Raw genomic sequence first — 23,551 nt, 5'->3', positions numbered from 1 at the left:
AGACTCATCAATTAAAATGCTTCCACTCTGTGCCAAGAAACCTAACAGTGGATACAAACCATGGACTGATCCAAGACGCCTATTACACGAATCTAAAATTTTCAGTGACAGGGAGTTGAAATTTAATGTATAGCAATAAAACTTTCATGAACTTGCCCAGGGTGTATATATAGTTTATGACCAGTGTTAAAATGTGGATAATATAGGTGATTCTATTTTTCTTGTGTGTGATTTGTATATGTAATATTGACAGTTAATGGCATATTCCTATCCCTATGTATACCATAATTTGCACATAGAGACGGCAATGGGGAAATTACAAGGACCTATATTTCTGTGGTGTCTCCTATGTATACTTGATATGAGTCACTGTATCTTAAACAAGACATTGTCTGGCTGTGTTTTTCATTTTTGGAACAGGCTGGAAAAATCACATAAAAGTCTTCCTAAATAGAGTGTCCTGGTTGGGTATTTCGTGGTCTTAAAAAAAAAACAGTCAGTGTTTTGATTGCAACGTAACAATTTAGTAGGGAGATGGCCTACAACATTATGCGAAGCAGCAATCTTGATTCAATAGGGAATTTTCTGCCTATTCCATTGGAATTTTGAAACATTTGATGGAAAGTTGCATTAATTTATGTAAAAGGCAAGTGATGAATAGAGAAGTGCTTTGGAAGAGCAAAGGGAGATGATGCATTTAAAAAATATTTAGTGATATTTCAAATAAGATTAGATCAATTTCCAAAAAAAACCCTCCATAAATGAATACAAATAAGATATTAATTTGCTAACTATGTTTAAGTAGCCCTATGGAAAGTGTTTGGGTATGTATACCTAAAATATAATTTTATAGGTACATTTAACAAATCCGTAATAAAGATATGATTATAAAACTTTTGTCTTGGCCTAGAATGTAAACATGCAAAGCCTATAAAATGATATAGATTAGACACAAATATGGCAAAAACCCGGATATATATAGGTGTGGTAGGCTGAATAATGATGCCCTTCTAAAAAAAAATCCACAACCTATTCCTTAGGATCTCGAAATATGTTACTTTAAATGAAAAAAGGAATTTTGCTGCTGTGATTAGATTAAGAATCTTAAGATTGGTAGGTCATCCTGTATAGGGAGATTATCCTAAACCACTGTAGTCTAAGGGGGTTTATATTAATATAAGAGAGACAATAGAGTTAGATAAAAAGGAGATGTGATTACTGAACCAGAGGCTAGAGTGAGAGGTTTTTTTGTTTGTTTGTTTGTTTGTTTTTTTTTTTCTGAGATGGAGTCTCACCTTTAGGCCCTGGCTGAAGTGCAGTGCACTGGCACGATTTTGGCTCACTGCAACTTCCACCTTCCTGGTTCAAGTGATTCTCCTTCATCAGCCACCTGAGTAGAGTACCTGGGATTACAGGCGCCCCCCACCATGCCTGGCTAATTTTTGTATTTTTAGTAGAGACGGGATTACTCCATGTTGGCCAGGCTGGTCTCGAATTCCTGTCCTCAGGTGATCCAGCCCCCCTCGGCCTCCCAAAGTGCTGGAATTACAGGCATGAGCCACTGCGCCCAGCGGAGTGAACGTGCTTTGAACATGAAGGAAGAGGCTGGAGCCAAGGAATTCCAGTAGTCTTTAGAGGATAGAAAAGACGTGGAAATGGATTTTCTTCTGAAACCTCCAGAAGAAACACAGCCCTGCCAACACCTTGAGTTTTAGACTTGTGACCTCTAGAACTGTAAGATAATAAATCTGTGTTGTTTTATGCCACTAGTTTTTTGGTAATTTGTTGTAGCAGCAATAGGAAACTTATATGATAGGATACTTTGGCCAGGCTTTGTTAAAACATATCTGAGTATCTGGAGGAATAGAATCAAGAGTCCCATATTCTATGACCAACATTACGTTTTAACTATGCATGTTCTGGCCAACATAATGTTATCACTATACATTCTAAGGGAATATAAAATATGTTGGTGTGGTCTTACAGCTTTGTTCCACTGAAGACAGAGAGGTCTAGTAATTTGAATGGACATTAGAATATTTTGTTTTATATTTATGTGTATTTTAATATGGAACCTTCCCAAATTCTTACCTAAATTGAGTTTAGATTCTATATTCACTGCACAACAAAAGTGTTTATATTATGGAAGTCATTTTTAAGTTATATAAAGAACTATGTCAAAAACAAATACCCTACAGTGTTTTTAATGAACTAAGAAGAATCTGCTTCAGTACTCAAAAATTTTATTTTGTTCTGGTTGGCATACTTAATAACCTGTATGTAATGATTTGCATTAGTGGGTGTTTTGCATAGATCACTATGCTACATCTCTCTTTGAATTAGCTTTACTAAACACCACATTATATCATTATATTTAGAAGCATCACGTTAAGTACCTTTAGAATCATAAACGTGTTTAAATCCCAAATCCTCTATTTATGAGCTGTTGGTGCTTAAATCATAGAGGCACTAAATATATTTACAAATGTATTTATATATGTAATATATATAATTTATTAATTTATGTGCAAAATTTATTTATCTACTTCAAATAAAAATAAGATACAGTCTACTCTAGGCGGCTATGACAGCAGTGGTAGAGAGTGATAACTGATGAACTAATGGCAATGAAAAAATGAAAAAGGATTAATAGATTGAAACAGGATTAAATAAATAAATAAGTAAATAAGTAAATAAATAAATAAATAAACTAGTCAGGTATAGCGTTGCCCACCTATATTCCAGGGTACTTGGGAAGCTGAAGCGGGAAGACCTCCTGAGCCCAGGATTTCAAGGCTGCAGTAAGCCAAGACTGCACCACTGCACTCCAGACTGGGTGACAGAGTAAGACTCCATATCAAAAAACAAAACAAAACCAAAAACATAAACAAAAACAAAAACAAAACAGAACAACAAAAAGGAACTCAACATAGAAGTCTAAAGCTAGTTAGATGATTTTCAACAAAGGTTTCAAACATATTCTGACCTTTTTCCGTTAAATAACTATAGACTTTCTCTATAAAGTATTGTTAATCAACCTTGTTTCCAGTATTTTTAATAGATTTTATTGGATCGCAGATTGCTCTTACCTATTTCACTTCTATATCTATGGCAAGTTTCTACATTTGCAAACATTATATTATAGCAGTCAATTATATGTAGCCGTTACTTCAAAAAGCGTATTAAAATGATATTGATTGCACTGCTTAGCAATTTTCACTTGCCCCAGTTCCTCCTTGAATTTACAAGAATTGGTTATTTTTTGTATCATTTTTGCTCATAAAATATGTAGTTAATCATTAAACTTGAGCTAGAATCAGACTTGTAATATAATGTCATAAAGGTTTTTTTCAAGTTTACTCAATTCTGTTTTTTTAAATAAAATTTCATCTACAAGTAAACTGACATTTGTCAGTTTTATCCATAAATTTTCAGAAAGTAATATTCTATTATGTTTTTAATGATGATGTTACATCTTCACTACGTGTCAGAAATATCTTATATCACTTTCCTGTTTCATTGACTTCCTGATGGATTGGATCTTTTTTTTTTTATTGAACACATACCACATGCTTGTTCTTTTTCTAGCTATAGAGGATACAAAGATAAATGAGGCCACTCTCTGTGCTCAAGAGTTGTATAATCTGAAATGCAGGTATATAGATTTTCAGAGGAACGATCTTACTTTCTATATCTGTGATATATAATACTTTCTCCAAACAATTTATTTTTAATATTCCTAGTTGTATGGTCACTGGCCAGGACACATGGAATTGTTGATTACAATAGCCCAACTCACTAGTGCTTGGCACACAGTAGTTTTTCAGTAATATTAGGGAAAAAAGGAAAGGAGAGAGGACGAGAAGAGTTGCCAACAGCACTTTTTCTTTCAGTGGAGAGACCTATTAAAAGCCCATGAGATGGAGAGAGAGATGTCTTGAGTTTTGAGGGAAGGAATGTGCTGAGACAAAAAGGAAGAGACTTATATATGAGTCCTTCAGATCTCTCCTGTGTTACTCCACATGAATGTTTTATGTTACTTTTTACAAGTTATTATTTATTGATCATGACGTATCAAAGTTTGTGAAATATATACATACATAATTTTAAATATATATAAACTAGAGGATATTTATGGCTATCTGTATCATAATATTTGCTTCAAAGTGTTTACATGTGTATTCCTGAATAGTAGAAAAAATTGAATTTGCATTTAGCATGCAGGATATTTCTCAAAATCCACAGTTCATCTGAATAGTGTGCAGAATATGAATATGGTGCAGCATGCAGAGAGCAATCATTATGTGTGTACTGTTAATCATTGTGAGGATTTATCTTGGCTTATTTTCAGAAGACAATTTTCCAGTTTCACCAGTATAGAAATATGTAGAGATATTTCTTATATATTTGAATGCTGTCATATCAATGTATCACGGTAGATCAAAAATAGTTGTAAAACTTTGTTTTAAGTAATACAACTAAGAGTTGATACAATTTCATGTCACAGAATGTGCAATAAACAGTTGCTTAATTTTTTTTCAGAGACAGTTGTTTCTCCTACTGCTTTTTATAATCAGCTTTGCAAAGCACTAAGGAAACAGCAAAAATTAAGACATTTATATACTCAAAGAAGAAATTAGATAATCTGAATAATCTTTAAAATAATTTTATGTGAGATGACATTAAACGTAACACTCTATTTAGAGCTATTCTTTCATTATTTTATGGAATAATACTCAAGAATACAATCTCCGAAGAAAGACTGCTAAGGTCTGCCAATTCCTGGTGGACTGAACTTGGATAATTAACTTCTGTGCATCAAAAAGGGACGATAATAGTTTCTACTTCCTAATGATGTTAGGAAGATTGAATGAGTTAATGTATGTAAAGTGCTTAAACTATAAACTGACACATAATGTTTCTTATAAATGTAACATATTATGTACTCTTATGGTACAGCAATTACAATAGCCTCTTACTCTATGTATACATACGTATATTTGTTCATTCACTTAGCCGATAATGGTTAAACAATTCTCAAAGTAAAATTTGGACTTAGTTCTTTCTAATAACTGAAATTTATTCAAAATACATCTTGGGCACTTTGCAGCCAGTTATTATTTACATTTCATTTACTTTTTAAAATAAATAGAAATCTAGACTACTGTTCCAGTGGAACAAAAAATGTGGGTTTTATGCCATTTAAACTTATGATGATAGATATATAATGATATGTTTTGTCAGCATTAGAAATTTCTCTACGTGATCTGTTGGAGTGAAACATGGCCTTACATGTGACTTCAGCAGCAGATATTTCCCACAACTGAAGAATGTGTGGTTTGATTCACTAACATTAGTCCCATGGCTTAAAAATTAAATATCTGGTAACATTACTAGTGTGGAGCAGAATGCTGTGATTTGGCTTTTTTTCTGGACTTTAAAAGGTTGACCAGCTGCAATCATTAATCCTGTATTTTTTCTAGTTCCAGCCTGTCATGTTGCTGTTAGAAATGATGCTATTTAAAGATATTGTGATTGGGATGTTTATGAGAGCTGCTGATAAACACTACTCAGGTCTCCCAGTCATTCTGTAGCCAGAAAGTTTATTTTTTTGTGTCTACTGGCATAATTTCAGATACTGAAGAAATCATGTCAGATGGTCTCAGCGAGAATATATTTAGGCAGAGAACATGTGGTGGTCCTGAATTTTAATAGTATAATAGAAATTCAATCCGTTTCTTTAAACAATTGATAGATAAATAATTTATTATCACAATTCCTAGTGAATTAAATGATTCCTGTTGTTCATTTGGCTATACAAGACAAAGATCAATGAGAAGTGAGAAAGGAAAATGAGTAGGTTCTCTACATGTATGATGTGTTTGTTTTGCTTTTAAAAATGCTTGGTGAGATTGGTTTAAATTGTGAAAATTTTGAAATAATTAGCAATTGAATTAGAGTTTGCACTTTACAGCCTTGTTACCATTAATGACTTAATCTGTGGTTACCAAAACCCTATTTAATACGTATTTATAAGAGGAGACTAAGTTTTTATTGTTAAATATAAGCTATAAAAAGTTGTTTCTGAGCTAATTATGACTTAATTTCCTGTAAAACAAACTGCAGTATTCCATAATGGAAGTTTAATACCAATAAAACATTATTGAAAATTGCATATGGGACTATATTATCTTGAATATAGTATAACTGAGTAATAGTGAGTTGATCAAAGTTTTCCAAATACACCATGCTATCTGCTAGATATAGCCTCATTTTATTCTAATACAATACTGTAAAAATTATTTAAATTCTGTTTCTCATACAATGGGGATTGTGGTTATTAAGATCAAATAATCATTGACACTTAAGTCTCTGTGTATTAAGAATTCTATTATAGGGTAATAACAAGTAATGAATGGAAAACAAATTCTATGATAATTTATTTTGTGTGAGATTAATTTTGCTATTCAGAAGGAGGCATATTGTCATTATACACCTTGTTGCATTTAATATTTGTTTTTGTAATTTGCAGTGTTATTTTAGAGAACACTGACTATGAATGCCAGTGATGTAGTTTTCTATTTTTATTATTGTCATTTTCTTTTCAAATTAACATCAATGCGAATGTGACTTCAAAACAATATTTAAAGAATATGCTTTGAACTATAAAGTATAATCACATCAGAAATTATTTCTTAGCAATTAAGTTATTTTCATTTCCTGCTGGAAGCAACTAATTTTTAATATTTTCTGATTTTCAAGTATTTGAAAAAAACAAACTCTACTGAATGGTACATTTTAGTTTATAAATTATTTTTATTAAAATAAATATCCTTTCGCTAGAACTACTGTCATTTAAGGCCAGGTTTTGGTAAAATGGTCGTTTCAAAACTTCACTGAGGTCATATATCAAAAGATCCAGTTGCAGGCTTTTAAGATGGAGTGATTGTAGGTTTTTGTCTGAGTGAGCAGATTGAATTTTTATTTGAGAAAGAAACCTTTAAAATACCTTCTTTCTTTAGTACAGAAAATGGTTGGTACTAAGTGTGTTGAGAATGCACTGTTAGTTTCTTTTCCTGGTCCAATAGTATCAAATGACAACACAGTAAGAAGGATATACTAAGTATGTAAGTATATAAAATTTATATTGTGTATTATAAAAATATAAAGTGTATAATATTACACATTTGTGAGTGTGTATGTTATAATATATCTGTCTTACTTTTTTGTTAATAATTTTGAATAAGTTTATAATTCAATAACTGCAATTCTCGTTTACTTTAGGAAATCTAGTTACTCATTTCCTTACATTCAAATGCTAATATGTATCCCAAAACAAAGATAGTAAAGTAATCACTATATGTAGCTTTATTAAACCAGCTGCAAAAGATGTACATGATTTCTCTTAGAGATGTTTGTATATGTATGTGGTGTGTATATATGTATATATAAAATAAAATATGGATTTATCTACATCTGCATTTCATTTAAAAATATATACATACATATATATGTAGTCTGTGGGAGGCAGTTAATTTAAATTGTCACATGATCATATACATAGTAAGGATAAATACTGAAAGACAGTGTTATACTGAAATTCAGTATAGACAGTATTATACTATTATTCAGATAAATACTGAAAGACAGCCATAAAAATAAAAGATGCATTCACTATGCTAATGCCAATACTATTTCATCTTAGAAAATATAAACTAAAGATAAATTCATTGGCTGTAGGTTTTGTAATTTTCCATGTTTCTCTGGAAATACTATAACTATAGCTTAGGTTTTTAGATTAGCTAGGGCTTGTCTTCCTATTTTTCCCTCTTCCCTTTTCCACCTTTGTGAAGAAGTGAAAGAATGGAAAATCTTATGAAGAGAGTCATAAGACACATAGATTTAAAACCATACTTCATCTTTCATCATTTCAAAAGTCTGTTCTTTGCTGAAAGAATACATTTTATCTTAAAAATACACTCAAGTCAGGTGCAGTGACTCACGCCTGTAATCCCAGCACTTTGGGTGGCCGAGGTGGGTGGATCATGAGGTCAGGAGTCGAGACCAGCCTGGCCAAGATGATGAAACCCCATCTCTACTAAAAATACAAAAATTAGCCGGCACAGTGGCGGGCACCTGTAACCCCAGCTACTCGGGAGGCTGAGGCAGGAGAATCGCTTGAACCCGGGAGGCAGAGATTGCAGTGAGCGGAGATCTCACCACTGTACTCTAGCCTGGGAGACATAGCAAGACTTCATGTGAAAAAAAAAAAAAAGAATACATTCAAGTTTTATAATTATTAAACATACATATACATATAATTGCCTACATAAATATGAAGTTGTGTGTGGGTATATGTATATATATATTCTTTGACTTTTTTTTCCAGTAGCTCTTATTTTATACAAATAGTTAGGGGTGGTAGTCACTTGACTTCTAATTCTTTATTTATTCTTTGCTCCAGAAGTCTCTAGATTTCCTTGAAATTCTTTAATAATATTGTTTATTCATTTTACTATTCCTTGTCATATTTATATGTCAGATACATATTCAATATATACTAGATTCAAATATAGTTCTGCCTATACTGTGCTGTGCCAAAAACAAATAAAAAATGTATTGCTTTGAAGACATTTATACTGAAATTAAACAATTAAGTAACTGGATGACAGGTGGTGAGAGCCACTCTTGGAGCAGGAGGTTACAGATAAGTAAAGTGAGGAGACTAGAATGATCCATGTGATAATTGATTCAACTTAACAACTATAAAGTAGGACCATGTGCTATATATTCTTTATTAGCTTTAAATCCCAGAAAAATAAGTTATGCATATTAGAAATATTAAATGCCATTCTATGTTCCAGGAATTTTAAAGGCACATGAGATATATAAATAAATAAGACAGTAAAAGTATTTCCCATCATAGAGGCTATATTCCTGTAGAATCTAAGACAATTCACAAGTAAAGAAATAAGCATATAATTTCAAGCAGTGCCATTATAAAGAAAAATAAGAAATTAATGAATGGTCAATCAGTCAGGAAGTGAATTCTGGAAATATGACATTTTTTAAAGACCTAAATAAAGTGAAGAGCAATTTAGATGAAGATAAGGAAGGACATTCTAAACTAAAAGAAATGCAAGTGTAAAGGGTCTGAGGCAGGACGAATTTAGAGTGCTCAAGAAACATGTAGAAGGTCATATCCGTGAAAGGGAACAAGAGATAGTGGAGTTGATGACTAGAAATTTAGGCAGAGGATAGAGCATGTGTGACCTAGTAATCCATAAGGCAGGGCTTATGTGACGTGACCAAATTATAACATGAACAATAACACACTGGCTCTTCTTAGAAAAACTCCCTGAAGTTCAGGAAGGTATAAAGAAGTAATCCAACTAGGAGAAAAATCATGGTGTCTTCAACGAGGGTGGATGCAGTTGTATATTTTACGAAGTTGTCAGAAAAGTCTTCTAAGGACTAAGCAAACAACAGTGAACCAGACATAAGATTTTTCTAATTTTATAGATTATCAGCAGACTAAACCAAATTATGCATGAATGAGAAAACAAATCAAATTACCAAGAAATACCTAATGGTCAGGAAAATACCAAATATAAGCAGAAATAATCCTCAGAGAAAGGCAAAGTTGCTAACAAAGATTAGGATAACAGGCAATAATGAGCCACAGATTCAAGACAGCAGCAGTTCAGTAAACCTCAATACTGATCCAACTTCCAGCCTCAGCTTTCCAAGTTTAATTTTTTATAAAAGAAGCATTAATAATAATTCTTTTTAAAATAGTAATAATAATAATTTTTAAAAAGAAGAATTAATCCTAGTATGGTTTGCCTTAATTATTTCCTGAAATTTACTGACAAAATGATTCCACCAGAGTCTTTACTGAATATACAGAATCCTTCGTCTCACTTTGACCTACAGAGTCAGAATTTTCTGGAGAGAAGCCTAATACTCTGTGTTGTTTTGGAATACTGTAGTGGCCTAGACCTGCTTCATTAATAAGAAGTACTTTAATATGATAAAGTGTGCATAGCAGTGAGAAGTAGGGGCTTCCAGCTGTCAGATACTGACAGTTCATTTGGCCAAATTTTAATCTATAGAATCAAATGTAAAACACGTGTATTTTTAAATCTTGTGTTTAAATGAACTAATGCATTACTGATGTGTAGGGACTTCTGGTGGAAAGTTTAAAAATTGTCATCTGATGAAGTTTTTAACCCATTCATGGCCTGTCATAGACTGAAAAGATTTCAATATTGTTTTATTTACCTCTCTCTAGTCTTTAAGACTTAATATGGGTATATACATCAAATACATAGAGTTTTATTTATTTATTGTTTTAAATACAAGTAACCAATACTTGATTCTATTTGTAATTTACTGCCTACACAAAAAGTATTGGCTATAGGGATGCATGAATGGTATTTTCTTATTCCATTTGACACAAATGAGGTTCATGTTTTCATCATGTTCACTTTGTTTTAAAGAATAAGGAAGACGGCCGGGCGCGGTGGCTCACGCCTGTAATCCCAGCACTTTGGGAGGCCGAGGCGGGCGGATCACAAGGTCAGGAGATCGAGACCACGGTGAAACCCCGTCTCTACTAAAAATACAAAAATCAGCCGGGCGCGGTTGTGGGCGCCTGTAGTCCCAGCTACTCGGGAGGCTGAGGCAGGAGAATGGCGTGAACCCGGGAGGCGGAGCTTGCAGTGAGCCGAGATCGCGCCACTGCACTCCAGCCTGGGCGACAGAGCCAGACTCCGTCTCAAAAAAAAAAAAAAAAAAAAAAAAAAAAGAATAAGGAAGACATTGTTCTATACTAAGTGTAACTACCGATGTTTTAATCAGCATTTGAAAGCGTGGCATTTTAATTAATAAAATGAATAAAATCAATCAAATTTACTCATAACCTTTTATTAATGTAGAGTCATGACAGCCTTGGATGCAGAAAACAAAGCATCTTATCTGTGTAAGCACTTTGCCTTTGGATCTCATCAAACATTTAAAGCAGTGCCAAGTTCAGTGAAGAAGCTACAAATAATTTTGACTGATAAAGGAAGAAACAGTTAAAGAATTGTGGAAAGTTCATCATTGAAATCTTCTTAAACAATTTTCTAATATTTTACAGCTGATATTATTACAAATAGTATTTATTTGGCACCCACCCTGTACCTGACATTGTACCTGAAGAATAAGATGTCAACCTTAAAAAATATGAATTTATATTATTGTTCCTATTATAAAGATTGAAAGTACATTTATAAAAGTTAACTAACAGAATTACATAGAAATGGCTGGCTGCCAAAATACTTGAAGTCAATTCTATCAGACTTCAAGCTATCTGTGCCATGGCATGCCTTTCCATCTTGGAACGCTGTGCCTTAAACTAGATTTCTATATCTGAAAAGTAAGGAAGATACATTGTTTTATACAACCGATGGCAGGATTTTGTATATCACTGTTTGTGTCATTGGGATATTAGAGGTTTCTACATTATATCATTATCGATAAGTCAAACAGACACAGATGAACAATTCAGTACATACTAGACATAGGTGCTGGAACTGAATAATCAAGTTCAGTTGGATGGCTGATGGTGGGACCCGCCATTAGAGTGGGAGTTTACAGATAAGTAAGATGTGGAAGCTAGAATTATTTATGTAATAATTATTAGAGTTGGCAACATCAGTATATATGTATCTTTAGGTTAATATAGATATAGGTAGTTATGTATAGGAATATGTATAGATATACACAAGTTAATATACACATTTATGTCCTTGTCCTTTCAGTAAGAGGGCTTAAAAGCAATGGCATCTCAGTGGCAAGAAACACACTCAACACCCATTTCTTGGTTCCTAATGCCTTTTCTAATAAAGGAAACCAGTGCTCCTTACAGAAATGAATGACTCTAGGACTGGAGCAGTGAATAAGCAAGATGAGCATAGAGTATCTGGTCTTTTAGTCCCAGAAGGTAAGAAAATATTGTAGAAATAACAAACAGACAAATCCATAATGATAGGGGTATATCAAAGAGACATAGGAGCTCTGAAAGAGCTTCCAATGGCCAAAGCATTAGCAAATTCAGTAATAAAATAAAGTATACAATTATATACAAAGGAGTAAAAATATCCATGTCATACTGATGCAAATAATTACATAAATTTAAAAATGAAGAAAAATAGACAAATTTCTCCTGCAGAAGAATTTCTAATGATTTAAGTAGATATTCCACTATCAAGAAAGTGAATCATAAATTCCCACTCCTTTAATGTGGGCTGCAAATAGTGACTTTCTTCCAAAAAGTACAATATTGAATGCTGGGGAGAAAACAATGTTATAGTGGAGAAACAGTAAACACTACGTCACTCAGGAAATCAAGGTTAACATAATGGCGATGATACGTTGGTAGTGTGTACCCTCAATATAATGTAATAGGATTGGCAATTTACTTTCGTGGTCATCCCCCAAAAACCCCATAACACTGTTTTAATCATGAAAAAATATTAATCCCAACTGAGAGACAGTTTACAAAATACCTGACCAGTGTGCTCTAAAAGTGTCAAGGTCATCAAATCAAGGAAACTTTGAAAAACTGCTATAACAAAGAGGAGCCTAAGAAAACATGATAACTAAATTAATATGGTTTGCTGGATGGAATCCCAGGACAGAAAAAGGACATTAATTAAAGACTATGGGAATCTGAATAAACTGTGGACTTTAATTAATAATAATCTATCAGTATTGGTTCATTAATTGTGACAGATATAATGTATTAATATGGTATGTTTCTAATAGGCGACACTAAATGTAAGTTATGTGGAAACTCTGTTATCTTATTTTTCTATAAAAATTTCTATATAAATTTAAAACTTTAAAAATTTGAAACAGACAAAACAATTAGCTCATAATGGGAACTGTAGTAGCCTAAAGAATCTCCATCTTGCATATCATACTAGTATACAAAGTTAGCTCTAACACAGACGCTACAATATGGGAAGAATTTGGAATATTTCCACATATCTGAAAGCTACAACTCAGAAGTTTTAGAAATTATTTTGTACCCTTCACAGCTTGATTTCTTTGGTATTTTTTTTTCTATCCTTATACAGGGACAGTGATAGTTTTATGATTTGACATCACCCATAAAAATTTTACAAGCATAAATGCTCTAAGTCATCGTTCTCATTTGATACCAGACTTAAAAGGTTGAGCAGGCAGAGAATGAGCAAAAGGTATCAGCGAGGGAGACAAATAAGATAAATTGAGCATGCTCCTTGATGATGACAAACCTGGTTACAGTTATTTTAATGTGCATGATACTTGCAGTGGTGTAGGATTGCTGCCATTCACAATTTGTGCATCATCATTATGTCCCCAGGAGCTGTCATCAGCTTTACCCAGAAGATGCAAAGATGCTCTTGTCACAAAGAAAATTATCCCTGACCTACTCTGAGCTCAGAAATGGTCTTCTCCCCTCATTCTAAACCAGTATTTTAAAGCACATTCTTAGCCACTGAACTACACTGGCATTTGTTAACTTAAGTGTTTGAAAGTGAAATAGTTTATGCTTTACTTTGATGAATGCAAGTAAATAACAAAGTATTGCACTTTAGGCTGATTGTGTCTGTGTTGGTATTTATTTGTTGTCTTTACCCACAAATGATTATTTTATTGAAGAACTGATTAAGTTTTAAAATTAAGTGCACATTTCAAACTAATATTATCCTATGATGAGATAAATTCAGGTTTGAATGATATTTAATTATATATGTATTTGCCATTCATTCATCCATCCATCAATTCAATCAACAAATATTCATTAAATTTCTATATGCTAAACAATTTTCTCATCTTGGAAATGTAGCAGTGAACTAAACTAAACCAATTATTGCCTTCATGGAGCATATTATTAAACAATTTATGAATAGCAAGGTGGTAATACCATCAATTCATTAAGTAAAAACTGACAGCTATCTACGAGAAATAATTAAATATAAAAAAATGATTTCACTATAGTAAAGTGAGTGAAGAACTCTGAAGACTTAGTCTTTCTTTAGGTTTTTTACTGTTGTGTTATGCAATACATATGTAGTGATACTGGGAAATTGAGTTTAATTCATGATTCAAGATAATTCATACAGATATTCACTATTGAACAAAATATATTCAAAAATTCACTGTCTTCCTTAATCGTCTGTTGTTTCTATTTCAGTAGTGTTAGCACTTTTCAATAAACACTACAGTGAACTGGGGAGCCCATATCTTACTCTTTTATGTTGCCATGTCTTTTAGACATGTTATCTATACAAATGTCAGCAGATTGATAAAAAGAATTTTGACTCAAATATTCAGATGTTTTTCAAACTCAAAATATCCAGACATATTCGAAAGAACAGATATATAAGTCCTATTTTCATTAGACAAGTAGTGGTTTCATAGACAGTATATCAAATTGTGATGATCACCAGAAGTGATTATGATTCTAAGGAAATATTTGAGAAAAATGAAAATTAAAAAAAGTTTATTTTATTTGCTATTATTTTAAAGTGTACCATATCTTTGGTGGCATGTTTCTTAAGGAACCTGTCCATGTTTAATATATACATTTATTAATGATTTTAGGATTCATGTAATTTCAAAAGTAATAAATTATAAAAGAGAGTTTGTGTTGTACAAATGCGGTAATATAATCATGTATCTATTAGCATAATGGGATATGTCATACAGAGCTCATACATTTTAGAAATGTAGAAGATATGTAAAATAATCAGGAGTATCTTTATTCTATAAAATATAAAATAAAATAATTTATGTTTCGAAACTACTTAGAAAAAATATGGACTACAGCTTTATCATGAAAAAATCCTGAGGATATTTAGCTGATTTATATTTGTAAAAAATCTTCACAATCTTTAAACATTATATAGAGAAACTAAAATTTAATTGGGTTTTTTTTATAGTGCTACATTCTCAAAATGCAATATATGTAATACACATAACAGGCTTACTTTTAGGGCCTCATTAATCACACTGCTCCTTATTTAAACTATTTTGCAGCTCCATCTCCAGTTACCAATGTGAAAAAAGGGAAGATTGCAAAAAACAGCATCTCTTTGTCTTGGCAAGAGCCAGATCGCCCCAATGGAATCATCCTGGAGTATGAAATCAAGTATTTTGAAAAGGTAAGACTAACAGAATAAAAAAAATGTCTTCAGTTTCTTTTTTTTTTTTCCCTTTAGCAACTGCAATTATCCAATTTGTAGAAGAGTATGTTGCAATTTTATGTATAAATCAATGACAATTGATTCTGCAGTCATAATTATGGACGCTAGAAGTGTACAGGGAGCTCTCTATTCATGTTCTGCTGCTGCCAAATAGTTTACACAGCTTAGATACTGCCATATAGTCTAATATTAGCTTAACTGAGTTGAACAGCATTAAAAGATGAAGTCATAGGACATTTGAAAGTGTTACAAAGACTTAAGCTATAGATTTTCAGTAGTGACTGCAGTGTGCTAACAGAGAAATCATATGTGCTTATGGCTAGTAACTCAACATAACACCTATACTATTAAGGTAATATGAAAAAGATAAGACACATATATCACATACAGTTTTTAGATTCTTAGCAAACATTTGGCACTGTAGTATAAAATTTATGTTTAAATTTCAGGTTAAAAAATAAAAACATATGTGCATCACATTCCCCATATTTTCTTGATTTCCTCTTGTTCTATGAGTCTCTTAGAGATACTTTTAAACATTTTGCCATAATAGCTATTGAGGTCAGGTCTCAAGGTTGTAATAAACTCTTTTCCTCTTTTCTGAATTCACAAGCAAGTGAGTTATCAATGAAAGAGTCATACAGATGGAAGCTGAAAAAGCTTGTAATTTCTAAAACTGGGCTGGAATATGTGGCTTACATATGTAGCCACCATGAGTCTTCCTGCTACTTCCGCCTCATTCATCTGTGATTTTTCTACTGGCTGGATCTGAATGTCATACACACCTTAGGACAACCTGAGTTCTTAAAGAGGAGATAAAGATAGATGGGAACCCAAACCAGCCTCTGAGAACTGGGTTGGAGACCCTGACCCAGAAATGTTGGTCCTATGGATGTAGGGATAGAAATGAACATGTAAAAAATGCAGGCCTGAAGATCCCAAAAAAGAAGAGAAGGACTGAGCCACACGACTTACTCAATGGCTTTTCCAAACTCACAGACATCACTCCTTTTTTTCTGGAAGAGTAAAAGATATGGTAGGAAGTACAAAATCTTACTTTACAATACCTAAGAACTTGCCCAAGCTAGGGCACTGGAAAAGAGAGGGAGAATAAATGGTTCTCCTCACCATATATATATGCATAGATAAAAGAGTTTAGGGCCGGGCGCGGTGGCTCACGCCTGTAATTCCAGCACTTTGGAAGGCTGAGGTGGGTGGGTTGCCTGAGGTCAGTAGTTCGAGATCAGCCTGCCCAACATAGTGAAACCTCGCCTATACTAAAAATACAAAAAAAAAAAAAATCAGCTGGGTGTGGTGGTGGGCACCTGTAATCCCAGCTATTCGGGAGGCTGAGGGCAGAAGAATCGCTTGAACCCAGGAAGCGGAAGTTGCAGTGAGCCGAGATCGCACCATTGCACTCCAGGCTGGGCAACAAGAGCAAAACTCAGTCTCAAAGGGGGAAAAAAAAAAGAGTTTAGGTAAGTGTATTGAATATTAATTTGTCACAGTATAGAAAATTTAAAAATAAATTTTCTTCTTTCATTCATTGATTCAACAATTGCCTGTGTAAAAATACAACAAAGGATAAAACAATGGGGAGTGATGGAGAAAGGCCATCTACATATTTACAGGTTTTTGTTGTTTCTACAATGTTCATGTATTGATTATACCAGTAGATAAATAAATGATCAACCATTTTTGAAATAGTCATCTTTCTAGGAATGACTTACTGGTAGTATTATATACAACTATCAGATCATTAGGAAACATAAATGGTGACACATATTTCAAAAATAGGTTATCAAATACATTATTCACCAAGAATGCTCTTAGAGAATACCTCTGAGACAAAATTATGTTGGGATATGGTTAACATTGTTTAATGTCAACAAAACTGTAGTTAATCAAGTGGAATATAGTGACATTAAAATTTCTCACTGATTACTGTTCTCGTGAGATTAGTAGTAAAAAACAGCATTGCAAATTCCAGAGGTCTACAATTTAAACATAGGCTATGTCAAAAAACAATTTGTAAAATTAAGGTTTATATTTCTTATTCAAGTTTTTGTAACCTTTGTTACTTTATATTGATGCAAAGCCATGTAGAGTTATATAAATATATATTAACACATGCTGAATTCTGTTGTGAACATTGTTTCTCAATTTTCATTGTGATTAAAGTTGATTTCAAAAGAAGATAAAATGCAAAATAGAATTCAAAAACTGTATATTTGACTATCTTAGATGCAATAAGGGTTAACAGCAGGGAGACTAAAAGTTTAACAAGTACTTACATTTTCTTTTATCTCTGAATCAACTAGCTCGATTAATGACTGGCTTTCTTTTTTGTTCTTGAGGAAAGCATCCTATTTTTTTCCCCTTATGAATAACCTTTGATTGTTTTCATGACCACTTCCCAGCATATGCATTACTTTCATTATATGTGTAATATTCAATATTAATGAGAATTTATCTTTTCTTAAAAAGTTGCTGCTTCTGTTAGAACAAAGTTATTCAACAAGTGGTAATGAGGAGTTTCTATTAAATATTTCTTCTACTGAGTTTTATCCATATTGTGATATTATTTTCTTTATAGTTCAATTTCTTTTTGAGTTACATTTATTTCAGTATGATTTGGTCTTATATTTAATAATTCAAATTTAATGCTTCAGTATTCCATTATATGATCTGTATAACTCAAATAAAGAAAAAAATGACTTGGGAAAAAGTTTCTAAACATATTTCCAATAAATTAATAATAAGTTGCTTGTTTACATTAATTAAAAGCAGCAAAATCTTTATATGATATATTGGTGGAAGTGATTATTTTGGTCAGTGTTTTCCTTTTTAAAATAAAGGTATTAATTCCTGGACCATTGTGCGTGAGCCAAACATTTGAGCATATCTATATTATACCTATAAAGTTTTTATAAGACTTTCATTTATAAAAAATGGATTATGAGCTTTTATACCATGTATTGAGGTAGGGATCCTGATAGGTTTTCAGAGCTGATTTTGAGCTTTCAGAATAACATCACCATTTTATTGGATGGCTTTTGGCCAGACACAGGTGGCAGAGCTTTCCAGGGCACATGCATTTGCCAGCTGGCATTTCTGCCTCTGATTGCCCTGCTCTAATAGAGGTCATTGGGCTTCTCTGCTCCCGTGTGAGGATGGGCCCATTGCCATCTCTTAATTAAAGGCAGAGGCAAAGGGAAGCTGCCCCTTGGCAGGGTGTTTGCCAGCTGGCTCCTTCTGCTGAAGCCCTCCCCTCACTGCATGTGAACAGTGTTTGCTAAGCAGCTGGGGAATGTAGCTCATTTGCTCAGCTGGGGCACGAAGGCAGCAAAAGGCACTGCCCTGACCAAGGACTTGGCAGCCAGGCAATTGTGGGTGTTGACAATCTTTACATAAAGTTTGTGATATGTAGAAAATTACAATATGAGAGAGATTTAAAAGAATGAAACAGAATTAAATTTTGGAAGACGCTTACACGATTCACCATGTGTATTCATTGGTTTTGATCCACTAGATACATGCTTTGCTAAATTCTCTTCGATAACTTATGTATGGCTAACTCAGAGAGACAATGTACAATTAAACTCTAGCTAAGGAACAACTGAGACATACATAACGTTAATTGTTAAATCAAACAGAATGTTGTGCAATTGATATTAGATCATGCATTATTTCAAGGAGCAGCAGTCCAGTTTCCTGGTAAATTTTTCCTTTTTGGCAAAAAGTATCAATTTCTAATATTTTTATAAAATGTATTCATTGTACCTTCAATAGTTAGAGTTTACAACTATGGAAGCTTTTAAAAGTTGTTTTGTTTTTTACTTATCAATGGGACAACTTACCATCATGCTATAGAGTTAAGAGTAATCCATTCTACGTAGAACCTATTTTGTAGCGATTGTGCTTGGTGGTATATGTTTTATTTTTATCTCTGTCTCCTTCCAATATTCTTGGTAAATAATTTTATCTCCATTTTAAGGAAGAAAAAAACTGAGGTAAAGAGTTGTTTACCCACATTTTCTCATCTACTTAATAATATGGCTGGAAATCTAATGCTGTCATTGATGCCTTCTTCTAATGTTTTATATTATAAATGTTAATCCTTTATGTAAAAATGATAATTACGTAAAGTTTATCAGAATTGTATACTTAAATTTTGACTAGATTTTTTCTTTAAGTTAAATTTTCTTTAAACAAATATCAGCAAACAGACATTTAACTTACTTAGTGAGTTGTAGCCAAACTGAAAAGCAGAATATTATTGAGAAATATTCCTTTTAAATAATATGGGAAAATAATATTTTTCAATAATATGGAGAAATAATAAATGATATTATCAGGTTTATTCCATCAAGAACCTGTGCATTCTCAGAAAAATTGGTAACTATCATAGTTTATAGAAACTGTTTACAGTTGTTAAAAGGAACACATTAAGAAATTGTTTGCTTTTTACTGCTATGATCCTACCATACAGAAGGAGTAATAGAGTGGATAATAGAAGAGCAATACATGTTTGTCAATGAAGAAATTTACTGGTATTATTAGGTAACATTTTATAAGACTTAATTACCTTTGCTCAACTTTAATAAAATTTCCTAAATACATTAAAGTTTAGATAATTAAATTAATCTGCAGTTTAAAAAATTAAAGATCAATCATTTGCCTATGATGATCAGAAAGTGTGCTATTGGGTTTATAAATTACACCATACCTATTTAGAGATAATTTTGGACCTACTTAACTCTAAGATAATTTTGTATGTTTAAACATATTACAAGAGGAATGATAAATTGCTTTAAAAGAAAAATGTTATATAGATTGTATATTTTAGATAGTATTAGTGGTAGTCAACTTTGACATGTCATATTAGAAAGAGTTACAAATATTTAAAATAATTATGAAAATTAAAACATCTATTACAGTTTATTAACTGCTTTCACATACATTACCTGTTTCATTTTTACAACATGTCTGTGAGGAAACCCAGGCAAGTCTCTACTCCAATTTTACTGATAAGGAAACTGAATATAAAAGCAAAAATGTCCCTGCTATATTTCAGCCTGTGATTTCAGTATCCATGGTAAAGTTGGTGTGGTAACTTCAGAGAGATAATGAGGAGTTATGGATGGTTAGTCTAAACTTTTGTTAGCATCAAAATAGAAACAGTTCCTCTTTGTTTCAGTTCCCAAAATTATCTTTCCAGTAATTATTTTTCCTGCTCCATCTCCATTAACTACTACCTAGCTCCTCCAAATGAGGACATTTTCAAAAATAAATAAAAATGCTTTGCTTATCTGCATTTTTCTTTAATGCTTTCTATCTAGGCTTAGAGAATTGAAATTAAATTTCACCAGTGAAGTACTAATTTCTTACCTTAAGACCTAAGTACAATTATAAATTGAATTCACTAATGAGTTAAAGCATAAGTCTTACCTCACAGAATGGGACATATTGTTAACTTTCTGTATGAATAGGCAGTATGTTAGATATGCTCCAATTAACTATATTGGAGGAAAAAAGTATACAAATAACAATACTAAAATAGAGTCTGTAAAATAATCAATCTCCTACAACATTATGTTTTCAAAATTTTAGAAATGTATTACTGCCAAAGACAAGTATTCTGGATAGGTGGACACAATGTCACCCACCACCCTGAGTTCTAGAAAAGACTAATATTCTATGTCAATAGCACACCTAGGATGTGTAGGATTTTTTTCTAAAGTATTATATTTGTACTAATAGAGTCCATTGGTTTCTGATTCATTCTCTGATCTATGGTTCTAAATTTTGTTGTCATTATTAATTTATATGCTGCCTTTTTTACTGTATGTGCATGCGCATCCCAAGGACCAAGAGACCAGCTACACAATTATCAAATCCAAAGAGACAACTATTACTGCAGAGGGCTTGAAACCAGCTTCAGTTTATGTCTTCCAAATTCGAGCACGTACAGCAGCAGGCTATGGTGTCTTCAGTCGAAGATTTGAGTTTGAAACCACCCCAGTGTGTAAGTCATTTTAATTACTGTCAACTCATGTCTCAGTAATGGTTACCAGAAAAGAGTCAGTGGATCAATACCCTCCCTGGGCACTCTGTCAGTCTCACTCTCCCTCTCTCTCTCCCAGGCATGACCCCTTCAGGTAGGAAGCATCTGTCATGCTATTATGGTAGGTCGGCAGGTTAACACGTTGGTCCCTGCTCCTCATTGCATTCAGTCTTCTGGGAGATGGTACTTCAGGAGATACTTTAAAAATGTTTAAACTTGCTTTTAAAGACTTTCTTTCCACTGCTGCCATACTTTATTGAATTATTGCCATTTACTTTTTTAGTTGTTTTATTGAACTAGGCTACTAGGCTTAGTCTTTCTTTGAAAATTCCACAGGGAGTTTTCTTTAGCATTGAGATTGGCAAGAAAATGGTGCTCTCAGGAACCAATCTGATCTCATAAAAAGTATTAAATCTCTGGCACTGTCTTTAACGGGAGAATCTGGGAATATTTTTTGGAACAGCCTTTTTGAATCACTTTTTTCCCCATAAAATAGCGTAAAATATTTTCCTTTAATTTCAAAAAAATATTTATGTTACTTACTTGTCCTAAACACATTGAAAGAATTTAAGATAGTAATAGACACTGTTAAAACTTTTTGTGAAGAAATACACAGTACTGTGAAATGTCAGAAGTGTATATGTGTGTCAGTGTGTATGTGTATTTGCTTTAAGCCGAGTTACATAAAAATTAGTAATTTTAAAATAAATAAATTGCATATTTCCTTTTTACAAAAATCAACAAAATGATAATTTAGTTATGAATTTACTTTGTAAGAATCAGAAGAGCTATTAAATTAAAATGTGAATAAAACTATATTATACATCCCCTTTGAAAATCAAGATCTTCTTTTTAAAGTATATTTAACTGATTTATTTAAAAATAATTTTTATTCTGTAAAAATAACTTTCTAAGTGTTGTTTCACTGAATTTTATACAGAAAAGGGTGCCATTGTAAAAAATTATAAATTTGTTTTCTACACAAAGGAAAATCTGTGAGTGAAGTTTAATTGAAGCTACTGAAATTTGAACTTCTAATGCTATTCAGAAAATTTTCTTTTCTTACTACATTGAATAGGAACATGTGATATTAGTCTGAAAATTCTCATAATATTAGCAATGGATTATTTAATCCTGCCCCTTTAAACTAAAAGGGATTTAGGAAAAAAAGGCATGCTGTATAAGCTAGCCATCTTAACAAGACTTGATTCTGTTTCGGTATAATTAGTAATAAATATTGCTTATGTGGTCTACCAACTCTGGGAACAAAGCCATAAATGAAATCTCAAACTATGCTTGAGTGCTTTGATAACTATACAAATGAAAAATCCCATTAAAAAAAAAAAACGGTAAATTCTACTCAGTTCTAGGATGTTGGCACATTGAGCAACTGGTTTTTCTTCAGGCTTTTCAATATTCTATCATTTACATATGTATTAAATAGTAGCTGCCAAGCACACAAAAACTCAATCAGATGACTTAGAGGACTAATATTTCATCATTTCCTGTGTATACTTTTACAAAGGTTTACCTGAAGTAAGCTACCTTTAACATTTTCTATATAATTTCTAGAGAAAAAAAAATATCACCCACTATTTTTTTTATTGCCGAAGTAGATTATAGCATTATTTTTAATAGCAAATGAAAATACTTCGATATCATACTGCCTCGTAGCTATGAGAGTAAAATCTTTTTTTTTACTCGTATGTGTACATGTATGTACAAGCTTTTTACAGAATGAATTTATTATTTGTAGAGAGTATATTAGATATTAATTCCTTTTTGACCTTTATGTATAATATTTTCTGAATATAACTCAACAACAAGAATATATTGAACACCTATAACATATTAGGCTTTGCTAGGCCCTGAAGAAATCAACGTGAGTACACATAGAAACTTCTCTCCAGACAAAACGAATATACTGTGTTCAATTCTAAAATATAGAATATTTGTTTCAAAAAGCATTTTAGAGTAATAGTTTTGCTTATTTATTTATTTATATTGAGAAAGTCTCACTCCATTGCCCAGACTGGAGTGTATTGGAGCGATCTTGGCTCACCACAACTTCCACCTCCTGAGTTCAAATGATCCTCCTGACTCAGCTTCCCAAGTAGCTGGGATCACAGGCGTGAACCACCATGCCTGATTAATTTTGCATTTTTAGTAGAGATGAGGTTTCTCCATGTTGGTCAGAAGATCTCAAACTCCTGACCTTAGGTGATCTGCCCACCTTGGTCTC

At 32.5% G+C, this 23,551-nt stretch overlaps 1 protein-coding gene across 7 annotated transcripts in view; it reads left to right on the top strand.

Moving 5' to 3' along the window:
* LOC105463593 (EPH receptor A5) overlaps positions 1-23,551 on the top strand; it is a 349,905-nt gene that overhangs the window by 235,075 nt on the left and 91,279 nt on the right. For all 7 annotated transcript variants that reach the window (XM_011710796.3, XM_011710794.3, XM_011710795.3 and 4 more), the window contains 2 exons: positions 15,076-15,200; positions 21,111-21,270. In XM_011710796.3, the coding sequence (XP_011709098.1) occupies positions 15,076-15,200; positions 21,111-21,270 (285 nt within the window). The remainder of the gene's footprint in view (positions 1-15,075; positions 15,201-21,110; positions 21,271-23,551) is intronic.

Source organism: Macaca nemestrina, chromosome 3 (assembly GCF_043159975.1).
Source record: "Macaca nemestrina isolate mMacNem1 chromosome 3, mMacNem.hap1, whole genome shotgun sequence".
Classification (NCBI taxonomy): Eukaryota; Metazoa; Chordata; class Mammalia; order Primates; family Cercopithecidae; genus Macaca; species Macaca nemestrina.
This window is presented reverse-complemented; position numbering and strand designations above follow the sequence as displayed.